General features: G+C 38.4%; 1 protein-coding gene across 7 annotated transcripts in view; it reads left to right on the top strand.

Annotated features, from left to right (window-relative positions):
• Positions 1-22,964, top strand: part of MICU1 (mitochondrial calcium uptake 1) — a 216,743-nt gene that overhangs the window by 96,238 nt on the left and 97,541 nt on the right. For 6 of the 7 annotated variants that reach the window (XM_077822074.1, XM_077822070.1, XM_077822071.1 and 3 more), the window contains one exon: positions 18,069-18,151. The exons of the other annotated variant lie outside the window; for it this stretch is intronic. In XM_077822074.1, the coding sequence (XP_077678200.1) occupies positions 18,069-18,151 (83 nt within the window). The remainder of the gene's footprint in view (positions 1-18,068; positions 18,152-22,964) is intronic. 7 annotated transcript variants of the gene reach the window in all.

Below are 22,964 nucleotides of genomic sequence, written 5' to 3'. Positions count from 1 at the left end.
CTTCATATTTATTCATTATTTTAAATTTTTGGGCATAACTTTATGAATATTGATTATTTTTGGCTTGCTGTTCAAAATTAAAAATTCTAGCAGAGTTCCTTATTTGTGATTGACCATATTAGTCTAGATCAACATAACTCTTGTATTTTCAGGTTTATGTGCAAATGGGTGCACAACACAACTTTGCAGTTCATTTTTTGTAATTATTAGAATGTGCAAGCTTAAAATTCACTTTCCTGGTGCATTTGTTCTAGTAAACGCAGTCATGTGAATGCTAGTGGATAGAGAACCCAGAAGGCGTGTAAACGCAGCTGAAATGAATTGTCCACAGATTTAAACAAATATTGCAGTAACCATTTTTTTATATTATTCACCCTGCTCCAAACTCAGTCTATGATATCTTGTAATCTGCTTAAAGAATGTCCTCTGGGTTCTAAATAACAAAAGCTAAAATAAAAGCCTGTCTGTTATTTCTGTTGGCAAGAAATATACAAATAATAGCCACTGTTAATGCAGGATAATATTTCTGTCCTCTTATAGCTGTGGAGCAAAAAATAATGGACCTTGTTTCCAGAGCTGTACTGATCTGTTTTGGTGATGTTGGTGCATAAAAGGGGGAAGTAAAGAGAAATTCTGTGTTAATTTTCAGTTCTGTTAGAAAAACCCAAGGAAGAAAATTATTATTTGCCTAATGAAATGAGACAGAATTTATTTTCAGACTTCCAAGAGAGGTGATTTATAAACACTACAGAATAAAACTGTGCCTCTTTAATCCTTGTATTTGCCTAATATGTGATGAGCTGAGAACAAAAAATAGTTGTTTAGTTCAAACTTTATTCTAAACACACTTTTAAAAACTGTTTTGTTCCAATCAGTCAATAAACATTGTCATGGAGGTGGGGGGAAGACTATACAAATGTGTGTAATGCGTAGAGCCTTTGGAACAGTACAGCATAACTTTTACGTTACATTCTGAAACATTGCTCTTACAAAGTGAAAATGGTGGCTATTAAATTAGTAAATTAAATATTCTCTTTCCAGAGTATAAGTTCTACAGGTAATTCAAGATCTATTTTGTTGCCAAACTGCCTTAAGAAACTGTTTGACCATAGTGCCTGTAACGATGACCATCAGTAAATAACATTAGCTTGAGCCAAGGACTGGTCTGTGCAGTTTTCATGTACTTGTCTTTGACTGAAGTTCAGTCCTGACTTTATCATTCTTGCCATTCCTGTTGTGGATGAACAGAAGACTAGGATGAGGTCACCAAAATTCTATTGACTTCATACTTCAGCAAGGATTTCAACTCTAGTCTTCACAGGTGAAAAGCTGATACAATTAACACATTACATCTTGGAATACAGTCTGGTGTCATTCAAAAAAATTCTGGGAGGGGCAAATTTGTGTCCAACGTATAGAATGTTATATGGGATTATATTGTATCCTGCAAAATCTGGGGGAGCAAAAAGTTGAAGACATAGTGGAGCAATTCTATGATCTATGGACTAGTTGAGGCACAGCGGCAGGGCAAACCAAGGTTGGGGGAGAGCTGCCCCCCTTGCTTCATAGCACATGATGCTCCCAAATAGAGTATGTACAAACAGGTGGAAGTTCCTTGGATCATGTATGCTCCATGCGTCCTTTCTAAACTATGTGATTTGTGGACGATCAGACATTTGGGAGGTCTCATGAGAGTTCCCTGTGACTGCTTCACTGAAAGTAGCTTAGGAAAAAGGCAGTGGCATAGCAAACTCTTCTAGTTTTAAGTTTCTTTCTCTTTGTGATAAATCCTGCAAATGAACATGCCCACCAATCTTTGGGATGGTAGAAGGAGGTACAATGACAACCAGTGGGTCTGATGATGAATATTTTGAGGGAAGGGAAAGGATTTCCTCTCTCCCTTATTATTGGTCTTTTAGGTATATTCACAGGCTCTTTTATGAGTCACTTTGTAATGGGCAGCAGAGTTTGTAGAAAAGAAGAAAACGGAAGCTTTGCAAAAATGTGTTCTGGGAGGCTTATGGTAACACAAGGTATGGTTTTTGCCTACATTGAGGTAAGCTTAAAAAAAAAAAAAGTATCCTGAGGAACCACAAGCTGCCAAGATTTTTAGCACTTAGTTTCTTTGAAAGAGATCATAGAATTTTTTTTTTAAACAAACCAGGAACCCTGTGGCAAGTTAGAAAACTTAGTGTTATGTCAGTTTCTGTATCCTTTATGTTTAGGCTCCTCTCAAATTTGCAGCCATGAAAAATGTGTCATGGACTGTGAAATCTGGTCTTTTGTGTGCTTTTACCCTATACTATACAGATTTCACAGGGAAGACCAGCATTTCTCAAACTGGGGTCCTGACCCAAAAGGGAGTTGCGGGGGGTCACAGTGTTGTTTTAGGGGGGCTCACAGTATTGCCATCCTTACTTCAATGCTGCCTTCAGAGCTGGGTGACCAGAGAGTGGCAGCTATTCGCAGGGTGCCGAGCTCTGAAGATGACGCCCCTCCAGCAGCAGTGCAGAAGTAAGGGTGGCAATACCATATCATGCCACCCTTACTTTGGTGCCGCTGCTGGTGTTGGCTCTGCCTTCAGAGCTGGGCTCCCAGCTAGCAGCTGCTGCTCTCCAGCTGCCCTGCTCTGAAGGCAGCACAGTACAGAAGTAAGGGTAGCAGTAAAGCAACCCTCCCTATAATAATCTTGCAATCCCCCAACTCCTTGTTGGGTCAGGACCCCAACAATTACAACACCCTAAAGTTTCAGATTTAAATAGCTGAAATCATGAAATTTACAATTTTTAACATCCTATGACCATAAAATTGACCAAAATGGACTGTGAATTTGGCATGGCCCTATTTGTGTCTTGATAATTTGCATTGTATCTCAGTAACCTAACTAGGTCTTGACATGCTCTCTAATCAAGCAAACAAAATAGAACAAAAATATGGAATATAATTTTAAATTCTTAGTCTCATAAAAGTCTCATTTACAGTAAGTCACAACATGATTTAGAGTTCAATTTGTCTTATGTTGGAAATTCTTTTGAAGTTACAATTAAGTAAAGTAGAAAGACTACTAAATACTAAAACTTTGCCATTGCTGCTTTCTGCAATGGATTTTTACTAATATAACCAGCGGAATAAAACCATGAAATCCAGTCTAAATAGTATCGGGGGAGCCCGTCACTGCTGTACTTAAAACTGTTATTGGGGTTAGATCATCTAGGTTCTATCACTTCGTTCAACTCATCCCTGACAATTAGTGAGAATCTTCAAAAACTAATTGAAGTGGAAGAAAATTAAGGTACTTTGTACTATTACCTGCCTCTTCAGACTGGCAGCTTGACCCCTCTGGCATCCAAACATCACCCTGTCCTCATCCTAACCACTCAAACTCTACTTGCTATGATTTTTTTTATTTTGACCTAATGGGTATCTTTTACAATTCCTGAATTCCATTTATGAAGAGTATGGCTAATAGGCCACAGTAAGTGGATTCAGGTATTCTTTCTGTATTGCTGCAGTGCACGTCAGTTGGCTTCAGTTAAAGTGCAATTAATTTGCATGTTACCAGCGGAGATAGCTGTTTGCATATTGCATAGAAGATGAAGTCTGTCACCATATTTTATTTACAAGTCATTTCTTGCTCTAGCACTGTCTTTTCACATAATTTGCTCTGTGCTTCTGTGAAAATATATTTTTCAAAGGTACTAAAGTAACATTTAAATGTATCAGAAATTCAGTCTCGTATTCAAAGGCAATAACAGCAAAATGGCTTTGAGGACACTGCACCATTTTTGTTGCTTCAGCTGCTCCCCGAAGCAGAGGAATTTGAATCTTATCAGCAAAACTTGAATTTCAGTGCAGAGGTACAAGGACAAGTAGAATTAGATGTGCTTTAACTTCACTCCTTTAAAATGTCAGGTAAAAGTGGGGAAGCTAAAAGTTCACTTCCACCACTGAGAGAAATTTTGCTTTTTGACAGCTGATATTTTGGAACAGTTTGTGGGGGGGGAAGCAATATTGAAACCAACCAACCAACAGAAAACTAATTGTCATTTGAGAGCAAAATAAAATGTGGCAAGTTGACAGCACATGCTAATGTAAAGCCATTAAACAGGTTTGGACACTTGAAAGAAAAAGATAGTGTTTCCCTAAGCAATTTTTTAATGAGTTTACTGCTCATGAAAGGAAGGATTAATAGCATTGGTTAGCAGCAGGTGCTGGACAAGCTTCCACCCTCCTTACCATTGCCAGTGTACTTGCATCACCTTGTTCCAGTTCTAGATCTCTCCTTTCTAGAGCAAAGAATGCCAAGCTGTGTTGTGTTTCTCATGATGTGAGTAAAACGAGACTAATAAAGTGAGAGAACCTCATTTATCTTCTTTTATGATCATCACTAGAATTTCAATCACTTTGATAAAAGTCTTGCAATGGCCATGGTGCCTCTTGGACTCGCCTAGCCTAGTGTTCATTGCTTTTTCCAGTTTAGAAAATACGTCATTAACTATTCAGTTCTGGAATTCGATTTTAAGTGCAATTTTAGCACTGTACACTTATTTAGAACTCAAATTCAGAAAGAGTTGTTCTGTGAGTAGACTTGATTACACCAGTCACTTATTCTGATCACTGATAGCAATGAGCGTGCTGGTGATAACAATGAGCGTGCTGATGAACGCTCTCTGACACTAAAACCTGAAATGTCCTTCCCTGCCATTAACTTAACAACAAATCTGTTATTCTGGTACTGCTGCTTTGGGACCTTTAAAGCAACACCATTTGTAAAAATGCAATAAAAAATACTGAGCACCCTCTCATACTAACCATGAATAAGGATAAGATTATGTCACAGCGGTCACGAAAGTCACGGATTCCATGACTTCCAGAGACCTCCATGACATTTTCCACTTCCACCCCTGGGTGGTGGGGCTGGAGCTATCAGGCAGCAGGGGACCTGGAGTTGCAAGCCGCCGTAGGCGACAGGGGACCCTGCAGCTCTCAGCTACCGCAGGCAGCAGGGGGCCCCATAGCTCTCAACTGCCGTGGACAGTAGGAAACCCCTGCGGCTCTCAGTTGCTGCGGGCGGCAGATATCCCCCACAGTTCTCAGCCACATCAGGTGGTGGGGGGACCCACAGCTCCCAGTCACCACAGGTGGCAGGGCTCCCTGCAGCTCCCAGCCACTGTGGGTAGCGGGAGGACCTGGAGCGCCAAGCCAGGGCAGGGGGACTTCAGAGCTGTCAGCAGCAGCAGGTGCTCTAACCCCCCCCCGCCCCCGCTTCAGGCTCTCATCCCTCTCTCAGCCCCATTTTGTCAGTTGTTGTTAAGTCAGGGCCAGGTCTCTGGCTTTTATTAATTTTTGTTTATTGCCCATGACCTGTCCCTGACTTTTACTAAAAATAGCCGTGACAAAATCGTAACCATGAACATTCTTTTTTTTTTTTACAAGGCTCTTGGACAAAATAACCCACCTGTAGGTAAATAGTGTACACAATATATTTTGTTGTTGTTGCAATGTTTGGAAGCTTGACTTTCAATTTACCTATCCTATAAGTTGTGTGTGTGTGTGTGTATATATATATATATATATATAATATAAAGGTGCGTCACATATCTGAACTATATTACCTGCCTCTGTAAGCTCCATGGGGCTGAGACTGTCCCTTCTTTTTGGACTGAACTGAATATGCTGGTATTCATATAATGAAGAATACACATTGTTGAGAGAGGTTGTGGGGCTTATGAGTCATATGTCCCCTGAAATAAGCACTCATGTTTGTAGCACAGTGGTCGCTGGAATGTGTCCATCTTCTGTTTCAGAAGGAGCACTTATTGCTGTTACTGACAGGAGGCACAGTGCTGATTCTCATATATGCCAAGGACAGGCAAGTTGCTTGCTGGTATCACAGCACATAAGGAAAGAGAATGAATGTGGGTCAGTGGCAGTAATAGTCCAGAACTGTGAAGTTGTTAGGAAGTCATCCTGTATCAGGTACCCCGGGGGATTCCAGGCTTTTAGAGTTGTAATTTACACGGCATTATTTCCAGACTCTTGTTTGGGCAGTTGGACAGAGCATTTAAAGTAGAAGTTTTTGTTTCCCACAGCCCTAGAAGGTTATCCTGTAACTGATGTGATGTTGCTGAAAGATAAGGGTTGCATTTTAATCCTAGACATTATTAGGTTGTCCATTTTCAGGTTTGAGGAGGTAAGTTTGACATTAATTGTCATTAGAGCCAAAATACATAAGTAATTACCATTAAAATCACACTATTTCTCTGGTTCACGAACTTGCAAGCAAAATGGAAACGTGAATCCGCAAATGAATCTCTTTTGTTCGCTGAAACTTTTTTTGAATTTTTCCTTGATAGATTAAATAGAAATCATTTAAAAACCCACCATCATCCTTCTCCATACTACCACTTGACACCAGTGTAGGGGAAAGCACATGGCATATGTCTCATGCTTAACATATAAGGTCTCTCACAGATTTGGTACATCTTCCTAATGAATAGATCACATTGGGGCAGGGAACAAACAGAATCTTTCATACCCTGTGTGTCTAGTCCTAAACTTGCGTGTAATAGGCTTCCTGTTTGACATTTGCCTCTTTGCACCTAGGAACCTTGTATTCACAAAATTGTTATATACAAATGAGGCATAAGTGTATACTAGCAAGGTAGAATAATATTAAATGGCTTTAGAAATTTCATTTTAAATTAAATCTTCTCTGAAATGCATGAAGATCTAACCTGTGCAAATACTATAAATTTTAAGTTATTTATCCCATTTCATAATGGTAGTAACACAATCTATACAAGAAATTATTAGACTTCTGAAGCATGTAAAGGTCCTACCCAAACTATACAATAATTACCCAGGAATACCCTGCCAGTCATACTGTGTTGATTAACACATAGTGGTGGGATGCTAGGGAATGAGAGTGCTTATTTTTACTCTTCCACTACTAATTTCCATACTCATCTTTAAACTGTAAAACTGCCAAGTATTTACTGTGTCTAGGTGCATGTGTGCATGCACCTTGCAATAGTGACCCTGTCATACACAGCTGGGTCAGGATAACTTCACTCATGGCCAGTGTTTTGCCCTTAACATCCTGACAGGGTTCAATCCATTCTCTGCTAATTGGTGTTTAGCCACCAGGACAGGTAGTGGAGCCCAGAGGATCCCTTCTCCCAGAGTAACTATTCTGGAGATCTGCAGATTAGAAGAGGGGATGGGCATTGGGCCAAAGAGGATCTCTGTCACAGTTTCTCTTATACTCCAGAAAAGCTATTTGAGAAGGTATAGGAATCTCCCTTTCCCCCCACCCGCCAACCTGGCAGCTTGGGACCACATTCCCTTTCCATCTTCTTCCTGCCTATCCAAGTTCCTTCCCCTCCACTCCAAAAACAGCAGCTGACTTTCTCTCTATTTTTTGTCAGCTCACAGGACAACTTGGATTTGTATGTCCTTTTTGAGGCCTTTTGGAAGTTTGTACAGCTCTGGGGGCTGTAATAACTTTCATAGGATGTTCAGCCAGATCATGGGAGAAATGGTCTGGGATGAGGAGCTATGGAACATGGGAGAATTCATGTGCACCAACTTTCCTTCCCATTGGGTGCTCTACAACTACAGTCTTTCCCCTCTAGGTCAGCTTGCTGGAGGGTTAGTATTCACAGCCTTCCACAGACATTGTGTCTCAGAAGTCTCTGGGTACCTTGGGCTTGATAGAAGTCTAAGTGTATATTATATGTTTTTCAAAGTACAGTGTTTCGTTGTTTTTTTTAAATACACCCATTCTGTGCATATTGGGGCTGTGATTTTATTTCAGGCTTCTTGTGAAATGTACAAATGATGTCAATTTGACTCTTCCAATTAAAGTATCTCTACCGATATACTAGATTTCAAGTGTATCCCATCATAAATATGTGCATGTGTGTTGAGACCGTCCATTTTCTTGATATTGGAAAGGATAATTTTTTAAAAATTCTAGAGAGACCTACAATAAGAAATTACTGTTTTAGTCTTAGCAAACCCGACACTGAATTTCAGCTAAACTGTTCATGTTTTCTCTATGAAGTGATTTAAGTGTATACATTGGATAAGATCTTTATTTATTTTTTACCTGTGCTTTTTTCCTCTTTAGTTGGAGGGCTGGCAGCTACTTTTATAAAGCATGTCAATGTTAGTGCTTAGTTGGTTTGTTAAACATACCATATGAAGGGTGGCAAGTTCTGTCCTTTTTCTTAGATTAGTGGTTCTCAGCCAGGGGTATGTGTACCCCCGTGGGTACTGACAGGTCTTCCAGGGGGTACATCAACTAATCTAGATATTTGCGTAGTTTTACAACAGGCTACCTAAAAAGCACTAACGAAGCCAATACAAACTAAAATTTCATAGACAAGTATTTGTTTATACTGCTCTGTATATTATACCCTGACATGTAAATACAGTATTTATATTCCAATTGATTTATTTTATAATTATATGGTAAAAATGAGAAAGTATGCAATTTTTCAGTAATAGCGATAGTTTTGTATTTTTATGTCTGATTTTGTAAGTTTTTAAGTGAGGTGAAATTTGTGAGTACATAAGACAAATCAGACTCTTGAAGGGGGTACAGTGGTCTAGAAAGGTTGAGAGCCACTGTCTTAGTACTTTTTTATCTTGTGACCTCCAGATATCTTTTTTCCTCTAGCAAGTCTCATCAGTCACTCTGCATTTTATAGTTGAAAAATGCATTTTTAGACCCTCCTGCAGGTCTATAAATTCTTAAGTCAGATACTGGTGTCCACTGGATTAAGAAGATCAGGACCACTGGCACCAACAATAAAGGAACCTTATGCGGGGAAACTAACTGAATCCAATTTTTTTTATTTAAAAAAGAAAGAAAGAAAGGTAAAATACCTGCTGTCAAGGCGAATTCCCCACTCTAGCGCTGAAGATGGGGGTCCGCAAGGATTCTAAAAATTAATACTGACCACTCCAGGCTTGTATTAAAGGCCCAAGGTTACAGCTTTTCTCTGACCTTGGATTGGTAGATGCTGCCACCACCCGAGTGCAGAACCCCTTTGAGAGCCCAGGAAGGTGGACTTGGGAATTCCTTCCAGTGGGGTACCCTCAAGCCCTTTCACACACACGCCTCCAGGGAAGAGCTGAGAAAGGGGGGGGAAAGGAACTCAGCTGTTGCCACCAGCTAATTAAACAACATGTGCACAAACCTCTTAAGACACACAAATCTAATCCTGTTCTTAAAAATGGTAAATTTTATTAATAATAAAAAAGAAAGAGAATACATCTGGGAACTCAAGCTATTGTTAGATTTTAAAAGAGCAGCCACAAGGATTAAGCCCCAAGAATACCTTTCTTCCAAGAATACAAGCAAAACAAAAGCATGTGGGGTTAGCACAGAGGAATCCACAAGCCATAACGAAATAAAAGGGATAAACCTAGTCATGTCTTCCTAGACATTTCCTGATCTACTTAAATATCTGGGGTTTTAAACGAGTAGTTTCTAGGTATGATACCAATGATTTGTTTCGTACCTGGCCCAAGCTTCTTACAGCATAACTGTCCGCCTCTCCCCAAGAGAACAACAGACAGACAAAAGGGGAGTCTTTGTTTCAATTTGAAAAAGTTCTAGCTTTCCTATTGGCTCTTTCGGCCAGGTGCCCACTCACTTCCTTTTACCTGTGCATAGCAGTGAGACTTTCTAACCTTTTACAGGTAGAACTATTAGAGAACAGCTACTAAGAAGGATTTTATAGCTACTGACTGGCTGGGTGCCCATAAAAGGGAGCTACCTCCACCCCTTCATTTATCACACCTATGTTGATCCTCTGATTTTGAATGGCAGCTTACACCAACCATTTGCCACAACTTCCTGCCATATCTGCACAGAGACATACCCATGAACCAGGCATGATTGTACTTCAGCTTGCATGGTGCAGTTCATGTTATTTGTTATAATACTAATAATGTTGTTGCTTTATTATGTGTAGTATTTTTGCTCCCAGAAAAGCTGTTCTAATGATAAATTGATACCTGTTAAGCACTCTGGGGATATTTATTGTATAGGTTAGATCAGATGATTAACTGAACATTCCTTGCCCTCTAATTTTGCATAGAGGGCATGTGTGTACGAATGAGAACGGAGAGGGAGTGTTCAGCAGTTGGAATGTTGCAATTTATTGTTTGAATGCAGGAAAAGAAAATTTCTGAATTATTTGAAGTGCTATGTATTAAAATTGTACATTTGCCTTAAATGGCAGGGTATTGGAAAGGAGCGGCTCTGTTTTGTTTTCCGGTTCTCTCACTCTATGCATGAGTAGGAGACATTTCTATGATTTATAGAAGTACTCTTTTCCGCACCTAGAGAGAGGGCTGGTACTGTTCAGTTTTTTAAAATTTTTATTTTAAAAATAAAGTAGAATATTGCAATTGCAATTTCTGATTATTGAAGGCTAAAATCAGTTTTAAATTAGAATATGTTGGGTTTTTTCTAAAGTTATGTAAAAGTTGACAATTCTGCCATGGACCTAAAATATTACAATGCCTTTCTATTTGAATTAGCTGACCTGGATAATCTTTAATGTTCTTTTATTGAGGGTCTATCATTTTGTAATCAGTAATATGCTGGCCACAGAGAGGCAGTTCTGGGCAGTGGGAACTCAACAGCTTCTTTGCTTCTCACTAAAGACAGGGATCAGTGGGTTTAATCAGTTCTTGGTGATAAAAAATCCCCCATGGCTATTTGAATGTGTTTCACTTGTTAGGCAGCTGATAATATTCCAGATAAATATCCAAGCAATGTAATTGTCACTTAAGTCACATAGAATTGTTTTTTTCCTGGTTGGATGACCTAACGCTTAAAAACAAGAGTAAGGACTAACTCATTGTGATTTGGATTGCCCTGTGGTTCTGGGGACACTTCAGGGAAGAGGTAGCAGAAGATAAGCAGGCCTCGGGAATGTTGGGAAATTTTTCATACGTTTCTTCCCGTCTGTCCCACAAGGAAAAGCATTATATTTGGCTACATATATGGATTCCCAATCTAAGAATGCCAGTGTTTATTTCTGACTGAGAGAGGACACAAAACACTGGAAGCAAGAACTGTGGAAAATTTTTTGCAGCAGTCCCCTACAAAAAATTCTTGTAGAATTTAAAAATAGGATTTCATAAAATCGAATAGTGATATCCCTTTTGTAGGTTTTTAAAATGATCCTTTAGAAGGGTTATAATTAAGGATCTGATTCTGTCACAGCAGTCCTGGATTCTCTGACATTCTGGGACCTCTTGACTTCTTCCGGGGCAGGGCTGGAGCTGCTGGCAACTCCAAGACTGCCAGAGCAATGGTCCCAGGGCTGAAGCAGTTGATGGGGGTTGGTCAGCACCTCTGGGGCTTGAGCAGCGGCGGGGCTGGAGTCACGGCCGGCAGTCAGCCTTGAGACTGTGGGAGCAGTGACCCACGGGCTGCGGGAGCAGCTGGCTGGCAGTCAGCCCCGGGGCTGCCGGAGTAGCAATGGGACTGTAACAGCTGCCAGAGGTCAGCCACTGGCAGTGCTCTGTTGGTTAATCCCTCCCACCCCCCAGCGTATTTTTACTAAAAGTCAGAGACAGGTCACAGGCTTCCGTGAATTTTTGTTTATTGGCCATGACCTATCTCTAACTTTTAGTAAAAATACCCATGACAGAATCTTAACTTTAGTTATAATCCTCTCGATTAAATTCAAGAGAATAGTTGAAAATGCTGAGAAAAGATACAATTTTTATTGAATTCAATAGGATTCTTTTTCTGAAGAGGGTTTTTGTTTTTTCCAGTTTTTTCCCCTCCCATTCACACAAAGTAATTGCACTTTTATGTGTATGTGCACTGCCTTGTGATGCCATTTTTGTATATCCAAGCAGGAGTAGTTGCTGCTCTCTGAGATAGGCCAGCCGTGATCAGTGCATGATGCCGTTCCAGAGGATGCCCGATAGAATCCATCCTTGGGTATACTTTCTCCTACAGCCTCCCTGGTCATGCTTCTGGAACACAGATCAGTTACCATGTATTTTCCTGACCATAGACTGCCACAAGCTGCAGGCACTGCTGCCAGTTCTCCTGTTTGGGACTGTGTGATGTCTTCCTTTTCTTCCAGTCTCTCGGAGATTTCAAGATGCCTTGTGAATGATCCTGGCAGGAACCTTCACCCAGATTTATTCAAGACTTAGTTTCCACAAACATGCATGTGAACAAAACCCCATGTCACGCTGTGTGGAGTGGTTCACAACCATGAGTTCCGGCTTCAGGGAAGACAGTTTGGAGTGTGTGCCCTGCTTTTTTAGAGTCAATATATTCTATAATTAGATTTCACCAACCCAGTAACAAATGTGACCTCCTGAAGCACTAAACAAGTGTTACCATGGAGTCACAGACAGTCCGCTTGGGCACTTCAGTCTGTCTGGCTACTCAGGCAATGATAAATGGTCACTTACACCAAAAATCACAAAATATTCAGGTTGCTTCCAGTCCCAAGAGATCAGTCACTTACCCCAGATCAGTTTGTATCTTAGATCTCACACCAAAGACACTGCTGGTAGCCAATCCTATAGTAAACTAACTAAGGAATAATTAACTAGGAAAAAGAAATGAGAGAGTTATTTACAGGTTAAAGCAGGCAACATATATGCACAAATGAGTTAGCCTTTGTTTCTAAAAGGTGACAGAGATATAATAATCAGTCCACTGAATGTCTTTTAGGGTTAACCCAAGTTGACCGTGGGGAATCTCTGTTTTTGTTTCTTAGCTCAAGCTCTTGAGAGAATCCAAACAGCAAAGAGAGAATTATTTTTTCTTGTGATCATCTTTATATGCTCTTCCCCTAGAGTTCAAATCGATGTGACAACGGCTCCTGCACGTAACTTCTTCATGGGTGGATGGGGCAATCAACAAAGTTTTTTGCCTTGATAGTCCTTCATGATGGATGAGGAACCAAATTTCTTGCCTAGATTCAGAAGTTCAGAGCAGGCATTTTTACAATTGTAAAGCAACTTACATATTACCTTATAGCATGGGACATCAACATTACAAATACAATTGATGCATGCACCAACTTACATGCATTTTATAGAGTCTAAACACTAAATGCATCTTTACAAGACTAACACCTATCTTAAATAATATTAACATATAGGTGAGTTGGTCTGGTTTCCAGCTCTGAATATATCGGTGCTTAGCTGACACCTACAGCTTTGGCAACAGTTGGCACCTGGTTTACAAGCATATCACCTCACTGGCAGGAGTGCTCATTGAAAATGAATACATATTGTGCAGTGTTAACACAGCTCTGTCTTGAACATATGCAGCTTATCCTATTCAAACCAGTGAATTTCCTTGCTTTAAGCTGTAGAATCCTGCTATTAAGGCCTAGCTCATATTTTTATTACTAGAGAAGAATCTTAACTGTTCTGTGCTTCTCTTCTTGAATTAATCCTTCCTGAAGACAACTTTCTACTAAATGTTCTAATGTTATGATAATCTATTTCATGCACTCTTGAGAAGTCTGATTCCTCATTAGTGTTTTGATCAGAGTTTAGCTTTGCAGTCATTTCTTTTGTAATTGCTTATTAAATTACATTCTTCACTCCAGTACTATATAGCACCTATTTCCCTTGCTTTTCCCCCCCAGACAGTAAATGCATCAAGAATACATTTCGGCCTTATTAGAAGTAGGCTTGACAGAATTTGATTTTTATTTTGTTATAGTTTTGACAGATAATATTGATTTATTTTTAAGCTTTTTTCTATTTTCATTTAAATGTTCACAGTTACAGGAAATTGTTGGACAGGGTAGACAATAATTTAGTGACAGCAGACATTGAGATTCAAAAAGTTAAAGCATTATAACCATGAAAACACATTGTCAACACCACATGTCAAAATATATGAAGTATATGCCCTTAAATCAAACTCTACTCAGTTCTCCAGCAGCTTTATTTCTTTTTTTTTTTTACGTTGCCTATTTGTAAATTTTGATGATGGAAATATTTTTCGTCAGTTTATGTGAGTACAGTGAAATAAAAATCTAATCCTTCCAGAGATAATTGTCAGGTTTTTTGTTACTCCATTTTCAGACATAACATGCTGTCCCTTGGCTCCCAATTATATAAAGGTCTATAATCTATTTCTTCCCTGATATCATTGAAACTGTTTAATCATCTAGATGCCATTGCTCATCCTCCAAGGGCTGTCTTATGAGGGTGAACTTTTATGTGGCCCTGATTTGTTCCTGGAGATAATGTCCTCACTCAAACACCCTCACGCAAAAAAGACTGGAAGTTTGGCCAAGAAGCCAGCATGCTGAGTCATAGGGAAAAATTAGCATGCTGATTCTCAGGCTTTTTAAAAAATATAAAACTTTATTAATCATTGTTGGGGGTGCGTGGGGAGAAAGGTAAGATGTTTTTTAATGTTTTTGAACCCAAAGATAGCAAAAAGAAAGTGTGCTATAGGGTTTAGATTTAAAACAGCTCTTTTTTGGTTGTGACATTCTTTGTGTTGAAGGATCTTGTATTTTGGAGACTGATTATAAACCTCAAATATTTTATAAACTTTACTTATTGTGCCCTTTTAACTTGCATTTTTTCACTTTGGGGCAGAGGGATGGAGGTGGGGAGTAGCTATTCAAATATTAAGCTACAAATTAGTCATTTTTCTGGAAATAATTTCTAATAAAACACTCTCTAGTTCCTTACTAGAGTCACTTGTAGAGTTATTAAACTGCAAAACTGATATTGAAGCCTTGAGCGGCTTGTATACCACACTGAAAGTCATACAGAAAAATGGGATGCTTCAGGGCTGTCAAAGGAGTAGGAAGTAGTAAAGCTTTTCCCCTCTTAACTGGTGAAGTTACATAAATGTGAAACATCACAGAAAAGAAAACTACTTGAAGATCGTACTCTTCCCTACAGGTCTGAAAGGGACATTATTCAGACTGCTCAGTCAACAATTTGGCATATCAGGCATTTATTGCATTACACACATATAACACTTTTGCTATGTAGTGTTTATTTGTTCCATGCGTGTGAATAGCCAACATATTGGAATTGACAAGAATTCCCCATTCAAAAGCACTTGAGACAAGTTTGCAAGCTTCAGTAAATAATGTTTGCTTCACAACTATAGAAAAGACACCAGGTACAACACAGGAAAAGTGTTAAATGAATGCCCTGCTTAAATATAGCTTCTACCAGTTTGCGTTTAAATTAAAATAAAAAAGCCAAAGAACCTTTTTAAAATCCCCCTCTTTCCATTGGTTTTCACTCATTTCTGATTTAGCTTTTTATGTAGTGGTGTCTGGTAATGGAGGGTACTCAGTTACTTTTTTAACTGTCTGCTACTGTATTATTTTAATTCCACCTCTTGTATAGTTGTTGATCATTTAAATTGAGTATATTAGGTCTGTCGATTAATCGCAGTTAACTCACAATTAACTCAAAAATTAATTGCAGTTTGAATCGCACTGTTAAACAATAGACTACCAATTGAAATGTATTAAATATTTTGATGTTTTTCTATATTTTCACATACATTGTTTTCTGTGTTGTAACTGAAATCAGTGTATATTATTTTTATTACAAATATTTGCACTGTAAAAATGATAAACAAAAAATAGTATTTTTCAATTCATCTCATACAAGTACTGTAGTGCAATCTCTTTGTTGTGAAAGTGCAATTTGCAAATGTGGATTTTTTTTGTTACATAACTGCACTCAGAAACAAAAGAATGTAAAACTTCAGAGCCTACAAGTCCACTCAGTCCTACTTCTTGTTCAGCCAATCGCTAAGACAAAAAGTTTGTTTACATTTACAGGCGATAATGCTGCCCTCTTCTTATTTGCCATATCACCAGAAACTGAGAACAGGCATTTGTATGGCACTTTGGTAGCCAACCTTGCAAGGTATTTATGTGCCAGATATGCTAAACATTCTTATGCCCTTTCATGCTTCGGCCACCATTCCAGAGGATATGCTTCCATGCTGATGATGCTAGTTAAAAAAATGTGTTAATTAAATTTGTGACTGAACTCCTTGGAGAGAATTGTATGTCCCCAGCTTTGTTTTACCCACATTCTGCCATCTGTGTCATGTTATAGCAGTCTCGGGTGATGACCAAGCATATATTCATTTTATGAACACTTTCACTGAAGATTTGACAAAACGCAAAGAAGGTACCAATGTGAGATTTCTAAAGATAGCTTTGACCCAAGGTTTAAGAATCTGAAGTGTTTTCCAAAATCTGAGAGGGACGAGGTGTGGAGCATGCTTTCAGAAGTCTTAAAAGAGCAACATTCCAGTGTGGAAACTACAGTACCTGAACCACCAAAAAAAGAAAATCAACCTTTTGCTGGTGGCATCTGACTCAGATAATGAAAATGAACATGCATTGGTCCATATTGCTTTGGATCATTATAGAGCAGAACCCGTCATCAGCATGGATGCATTTCCTCTGGAATGGTGGTTGAAACATGAAAGGAGATATGAATCTTTAGCGCATCTGACATGTAAATATCTTATGATGCTGGCTACAACAATGCCATGTGAATGCCTATTCTCACTTTCAGGTGACACTGTAAACAAAAAGAGGGAAGCATTATTTCCTGCAAATGTAAACAAACTTGTTTGTCTGAGTGACTGGCTGAACAAGAAGTAGGACTGCATGGACTTGTTGGCTCTAAAGTTTTACGTTGTTTTATTTTTGAATGCAGGTTTTTTTGTACATAATTCTATATTTGTAAGTTCAACTTTCATGACAAAGAGATTGCACTACAGTTCTTGTATTAGGTGAATTGAAAAATACTATTTCTTTTGTTTATCATTTTTATAGTGCAACTATTTGTAATAAAAAATAATATCAAGTGAATACTGTACACTTTATATTCTGTGTTGTAATTGAAATCAATATATTTGAAAATGTAGGAAAAACATCCAAAAATATTTTAATAAATTTCAATTGGTATTCTATTATTGTTTAAAAGTGTGATTAATTTTTTTGAGTTAACTGTGATTAATCAACAGCCCTAATTAGCAAAATTTTCAGTCGTATTGGATTTAGGAACACTTACAATAAAGAAAATAGTGTAATCCAAATAAGTGCAAAAATTGCACCAAGTCTCAGCCACAGAGCTTGCAGGATTTAATTATGTCTGGAAACTGAAGTATACACATTATTTGGTGGTCTGCCCACATTAGGGCTGAGGCTCATTAGTGGGATTTTATGGGATACTTTGCACTAAGGCTGATGTTGCTATATTTCACGTTTGAAGACTTCTATCCCCAAAACTGTCAGTACATTATACTTTTACAGATGTAGCATCTCCATTTTACAGCTGGGCTATCTGAGGCAGAGATGGTTAAGTGACTTGCTTAAAGTCACACAGTGAGCCAAAGGCAGAGTCTGTAATAGAATTGGTTGCCAGACTTCCAGTTCCATGCCGTATGTCTCAGACACGTTTGCCACTCCACAAAATGTTAAAGTAGATCTGCAAAAACAAAAATAATTGTACCCATTTGCTTCTCTATGATGTATTGAGATGGCCTGAACACCTATTCCAAATTTATTTCTATTGGATTTTATATATTAGGAATATCAGATATTGATGTCTCTGTAATGTTGCTGGAGTACTGTTTAGAGAACTGGAGTGAGCTTTCTCAGTCCTCACTTGAAAGGAAAAGGGTTTAATTAACTCAAATTTTTAAAAACATCTTTTCCCCCAGTGTAGACATATCCGTAGGGAGTCCTACAGAGCTCTTAGCAAGAGGGGTGGAGGCTAAGATTAGGAGCCTTTCTAAGGATAGGGAAAACATTGAATGAATGAACTACAAAAAGCTTCTGGGAGTGAAGTAGAAAATTACATACATTTATGATAGATATACGTTATAAGAATTAAACAAAGCTGCTTTTGGATACAATAATACATTTTTGATCAGCTGGCAGCAAATCTTCCTTTCTAATCTAATTTCTGCTGCTTTCTTAATTCAAATAAATATTGTTTACTGGTCAATATTTTTCATTTTAATTATGTTTCTTCTTATGTAGCTCCCCAGAGGAATTTTGAAATTGCCTTCAAGATGTTTGATTTGAATGGTGATGGTGAAGTGGACATGGAGGAGTTTGAACAGGTAAATTTCTGGGAGGTTGACTTCTTAAAGATATACAACCTAAGACTTAATTGTAATGCTTACTATACAACATAATTATGATGTTTGCTATTAGTAGGTATTGGCACATAGGTGATAGTTCATAGATGCTCTTTCTATGCACCACAGCACACCCTTTTCACTCCAGCTTCCAGTAGGGAACCTTTAATTAAACCAGGAGAATTACGTGCATAATAATCTGCAAAGCCACCATCATTATTCTCTGACTTGAGTCTTGAGAAGGTCTCATGGACAACCCTAGTTCCACAAACAAAAGAAATGAATTGCTGGGCTAGTGTAACTGCTGTTAGGGATTCTGACCTTGCCTGCTCACATTTTTATTACAAAGCTATTGTTTTGTCATAATATTGAATAACTGTGCTTAATGTGTCTGAAACATAAGACTTTATGCATTTGCTTAGAGCTACTTCAGTAATTTTGCTTGACTACTTTGAATTTACTTTCCTATGTTAATTTTCCCCAATCAAAGTAACATCCCATCCCCAATCATATTTGATTTACATAGTTTGACTTTTCAGGTGATGATATCATCCATTGGAGGTAGGGTGAGACAAAACAGATCTGATTTCTGCTATGTGTAGGTACACATGTTCACTCTCTTTCAGATTAGGGATGTGTTGTTTTTTTCTTGGACCACAATTTGAGTGGAAAACAGGCTTAAGAGCTCTGAAACTCAAAAAACATCCTTAATTGCCAAATGATAGAAAATCTCCAGAGTTGTAAGACTGATGAAAAAGAAAGGTGAATGCATTCACAAAGAGAAGGAGGTAATTAGCTAGTTTAATGATGAGGCACAGTACAAAACAAGGGAATAGATTCAGAGGAAGAAGGAAAAAAGGTTACTCTACATTTGTCTCCATTATCCATTTGTACCAACATGATGCATCGGTTGTTATTTATTATATATTGGGTTGTATTTCAAATGTTTCATTTTCCTCCAGAACAAGAGGACACAACCAAATATTCAAAAGTATAATTAGATACACAGAGTGCAAACTAGTGATGTGGCCAGTGTTCTGAACATTGACTCTCTTAAACAAATATCAACCATATCCTATTTCAACAGTATGTTTATGTTCTCATCATAGCGTCTCAGTGCCTGTCTGCATCTCTTATCGAAAAACTAGGTTAAGATCTAATGTTCATCCAAGTCCTCTCCCCTCAAACTCCACACGTTTTAAACAAGAGGCATAACATTTTAAGCTCTTATGGATGTTGCAGACATTCTGGCATTTTCTGCTGAATTCTTGGATGAATAATATGTCTTCTCCACGGGAAGTACAGTGCCTTTGATCCTTTTCCTGCCTAGGTATATTAAGAAAAGCAAACAAAATCAGTAAGAGTAATATCTTACACTCTCTATGCAAAAGAATAAATGGACACAAATCTGACATCAGGAATCATAACATTCAAAAACCGGTAGGAGAACACTTCAACCTCTCTGGCCAGTCAGTAAAAGATTTAAGGGTGGCAATTTTGCAACAGAAAAGCTTCAAAAACAGACTGCAAGGAGAAACTGCTGAGCTTGAATTAATATGCAAACTAGATACCATTAACTTGGGTTTGAATAGAGACTGGGAGTGCCTGGGTCATTACACATATTGAATCTGTTTCCCCATGTGAAGTATCCTCACACCCCCTTGTCAACTGTCTAAATGGGCCATCTTGATTATCACTGCAAAAGTTTTTTTCTCCTGTTGATAATAGCTCATCTTAATTAATTAGCCTCTTTCTCCACCTTTTCATGTTCTCTGTATGTATGTGTATATATATCTTCTTACTATATGTTCCATTCTATGCATCCGATGCAGTGGGCTGTAGCCCACGAAAGCTTGTGCTCAAAATAAATTTTAGTCTCTAAGGTGCCACAAGTACTCCTGTTCACCTTACACTTCCTAATAGTTTAACTTCCAAAGCAATGTTATATAAAGCAAAGTAACAATTGAAGGTTATCTTTCAGTTTCACTTTCTAAGATTAATTTGTTTCTTCTTTTTAGTATTTGGTTCCAAAACACATTAATCTATTGTTCTGTAAAATACTGCATATAACATATAGTCCTTCACTGTGACAATTAGGAGTCATGTCATTTTTTCCTGTACAATATTTAGCCAACCCTGAACTATGGAGGGGCATAATAAAAATTAGTTTAGCAAGCACCTCTAAAGGAGATATAGAAAAGCATTGTATGAGCAGTCTGTAATTTTTACCATACTTTTATAACTCTACACATTATAGCTCTACACACCACCGGTCAGTATTTCATAACAATAAAAAGCAGAAACTACCAGTTGTGTGTGGAAACACAGGATTTAGTGTCAGACTAAGTGACTGTACCTTTGAGTCTCTTTAATGGAGAACAATTGGAAAATATGTATGCTCGTGAAATGGTACTCCAATTGAGAATGTCCATGGATATCTGAGAACACAAAGGTATCTCTGAATAATCTAGTCACAAATTTTTAGCATATATTGATTAATTTTAGAGAGACTGTTACAAGATATGATGATGATGATCTGTATTATTCATTGAAAACTAGGGCCAGAACAGGCGAGTTTTTGTTTTAATTTACTTTGTTTTCTCAGAGTAAGGAAATCTTTGGGATCCATTCTGCCCCATATCACTTATGGATGTAGTATCACTGCTATTGTTTACTTCAAAGGAAGAGCTGTGTAACATGCTTTACTTCCTCCACCTTGTTCATTTGTTACAGTTATGCACATAATAGTGTGTATAATTCCCAAATAGTATGGATGGAGGTAATTGCTTGTAAAATGAAACTACAAGACTATTGCATCAATCCATCTCTTCCGGAGTGGAAATCTGAATTCAGAATTATTACCCAAGTTATGGCCCCATTCATCACTTGCAATAGGTGATAGGGGGGCTGAGCCCTATCAAGCAAGGTTAATAATTCCAATTAGTCATGCTCTGCACCTGGGGGATGATTAATTACCTCCTAGCCAAAGAAGGTGGAACTAGTTCTTATAAGTAGACTGAGGGAGCTCAGTTAGGGAGACAGGTGTCTCTGGTGTAGAGAACCCTGAGATAAGGTTTGACAGTCAGGAAACACAGGAGGAAGAATGCTACTGGAGCTGGTTAGGTTCCTTCAGGGGAATCCCTAAGGTAGGGCCAACAAGAGAAGGGCAGAAGGGGGATTAATTTAACGATTTGTTTGGACTTGGATTTGGATTTGTTTGTGCTACCTCGGAAGGGCTTTAGACTTTCATGTGACTTGGCTGGAGGTGAGCTGGGAGAAGACAAATGCTGGGAAAGGCCTTTGCAGGGAAGGCTAGAAGCCAGTAGAAGGCTCCAGAGACTAGTTCTTGTGCAGTGCTGTGACTAGAGACAAGGGGGTACCAACATTGTGAGAACATACTATTACGCTACTTGAATGGTGACAGGTTTCATAGTGGTAGCCATGTTAGTCTGTATCGGCAAAAATAAGGAGGAGTCCTCGTTATTTTTGCTATTATGCTATTGTATCCCTAAATACCACTGGCCTGGTTTTCAGAAGTGTTGAGCTCCCTCATTTTCCATCAGCCCATACGTATCAGATACATTCTATTTCCTACCATTCATATAGTTCCTGAATATACCACTTCATAGTCATTTGACCATATTTAACCATTCCAAAAAGCTTCTTACACTACATTTAGTAATCAAAGTAAGTTTAAGAATTTTTACATCCAGCTAAAATCAGTCATTGTTGAATGTTGATAAATGAATTTACAGTACCTTAAGGAAAAAAAGAAAATAGATAATGGATTGCCAAAAAAAGGCTGAAGCTAAGACAGTATTTAACAGAAATAAAGGCTTTTTTTTATTTTGGGGGTTTTATGTAAAATACGTGTTCTGAGGATCAAAATTTATAAAATACTTTGAAGATGAAAGTGCTGAATTCTTTTAAGTAATCCCAGTCCACATGATATGCAAAGGGAGGTTTCAGGTGCATTAAGAGGACATATACAAGCTGTTAAGGATATGAATATCTATTTATGCTAAGCTTTTTACATGCTTCCATGTATATACAAAGGAATAAAGGTTGTATACATCACCAGTATAGTTTGATGAAGACTATAATCTCCCCAAAACTTAAATCCACAGCTTTCCAGACAGCAGTTGAAAGGAGCTGTATGTGGAAAGTGGGAAGAGGTCAAGAATATCTAAATGGCTACAGCTATTTAAGAACAAGAATGCTGACTCTAGTGAATATCCAAAGAACATTCCTAGATTCAGCTCGTTTCAGATATCAGTATAAATGATTGGATATACTTTGCAAATAACCCCCCCCAAAAACAAACTAAACAAACTGTGGTTCCTTTGGTAGGGATATGTGTATTTTTCAAGAATTTATGCAAATACACCCTGGAATATCATATGCTCTTTTGGGTATTTCAGACCAATGAGGTGTTGTCACTCTTGCTCTGCATCTTTGGGTGCCTCATGATGCTTTACTGCTGTAGCCCCCAACTGGGCTGCTCACAAACAGCCCACCAGCGTGTAGGTCGCTCCCTGAGTGTTTGTGTATAGCCATAGCCCTGGTTCAGCAACTCTGATTCCAGTAGTCTGTCAGCAAACACCAGCCACACTCTATCTTAAAGCACCCTTGGTTACCACTTGCAGGGTGATCCTAGCACATACCCAATACTGGATTTTCTCCCAAAATGAGTGTTCTGCACTGTCCAGCCTCTCCTGGCCTCTTCTCAAAGGATCAGTATTTAACAGTTTGCCACCCTAAATAGAGTTACCCATACAGTTCACAACACTGGTTT

This window comes from Eretmochelys imbricata, chromosome 7 (genome assembly GCF_965152235.1).
Source record: "Eretmochelys imbricata isolate rEreImb1 chromosome 7, rEreImb1.hap1, whole genome shotgun sequence".
NCBI classification, from domain to species: domain Eukaryota; kingdom Metazoa; phylum Chordata; order Testudines; family Cheloniidae; genus Eretmochelys; species Eretmochelys imbricata.
This window is presented reverse-complemented; position numbering and strand designations above follow the sequence as displayed.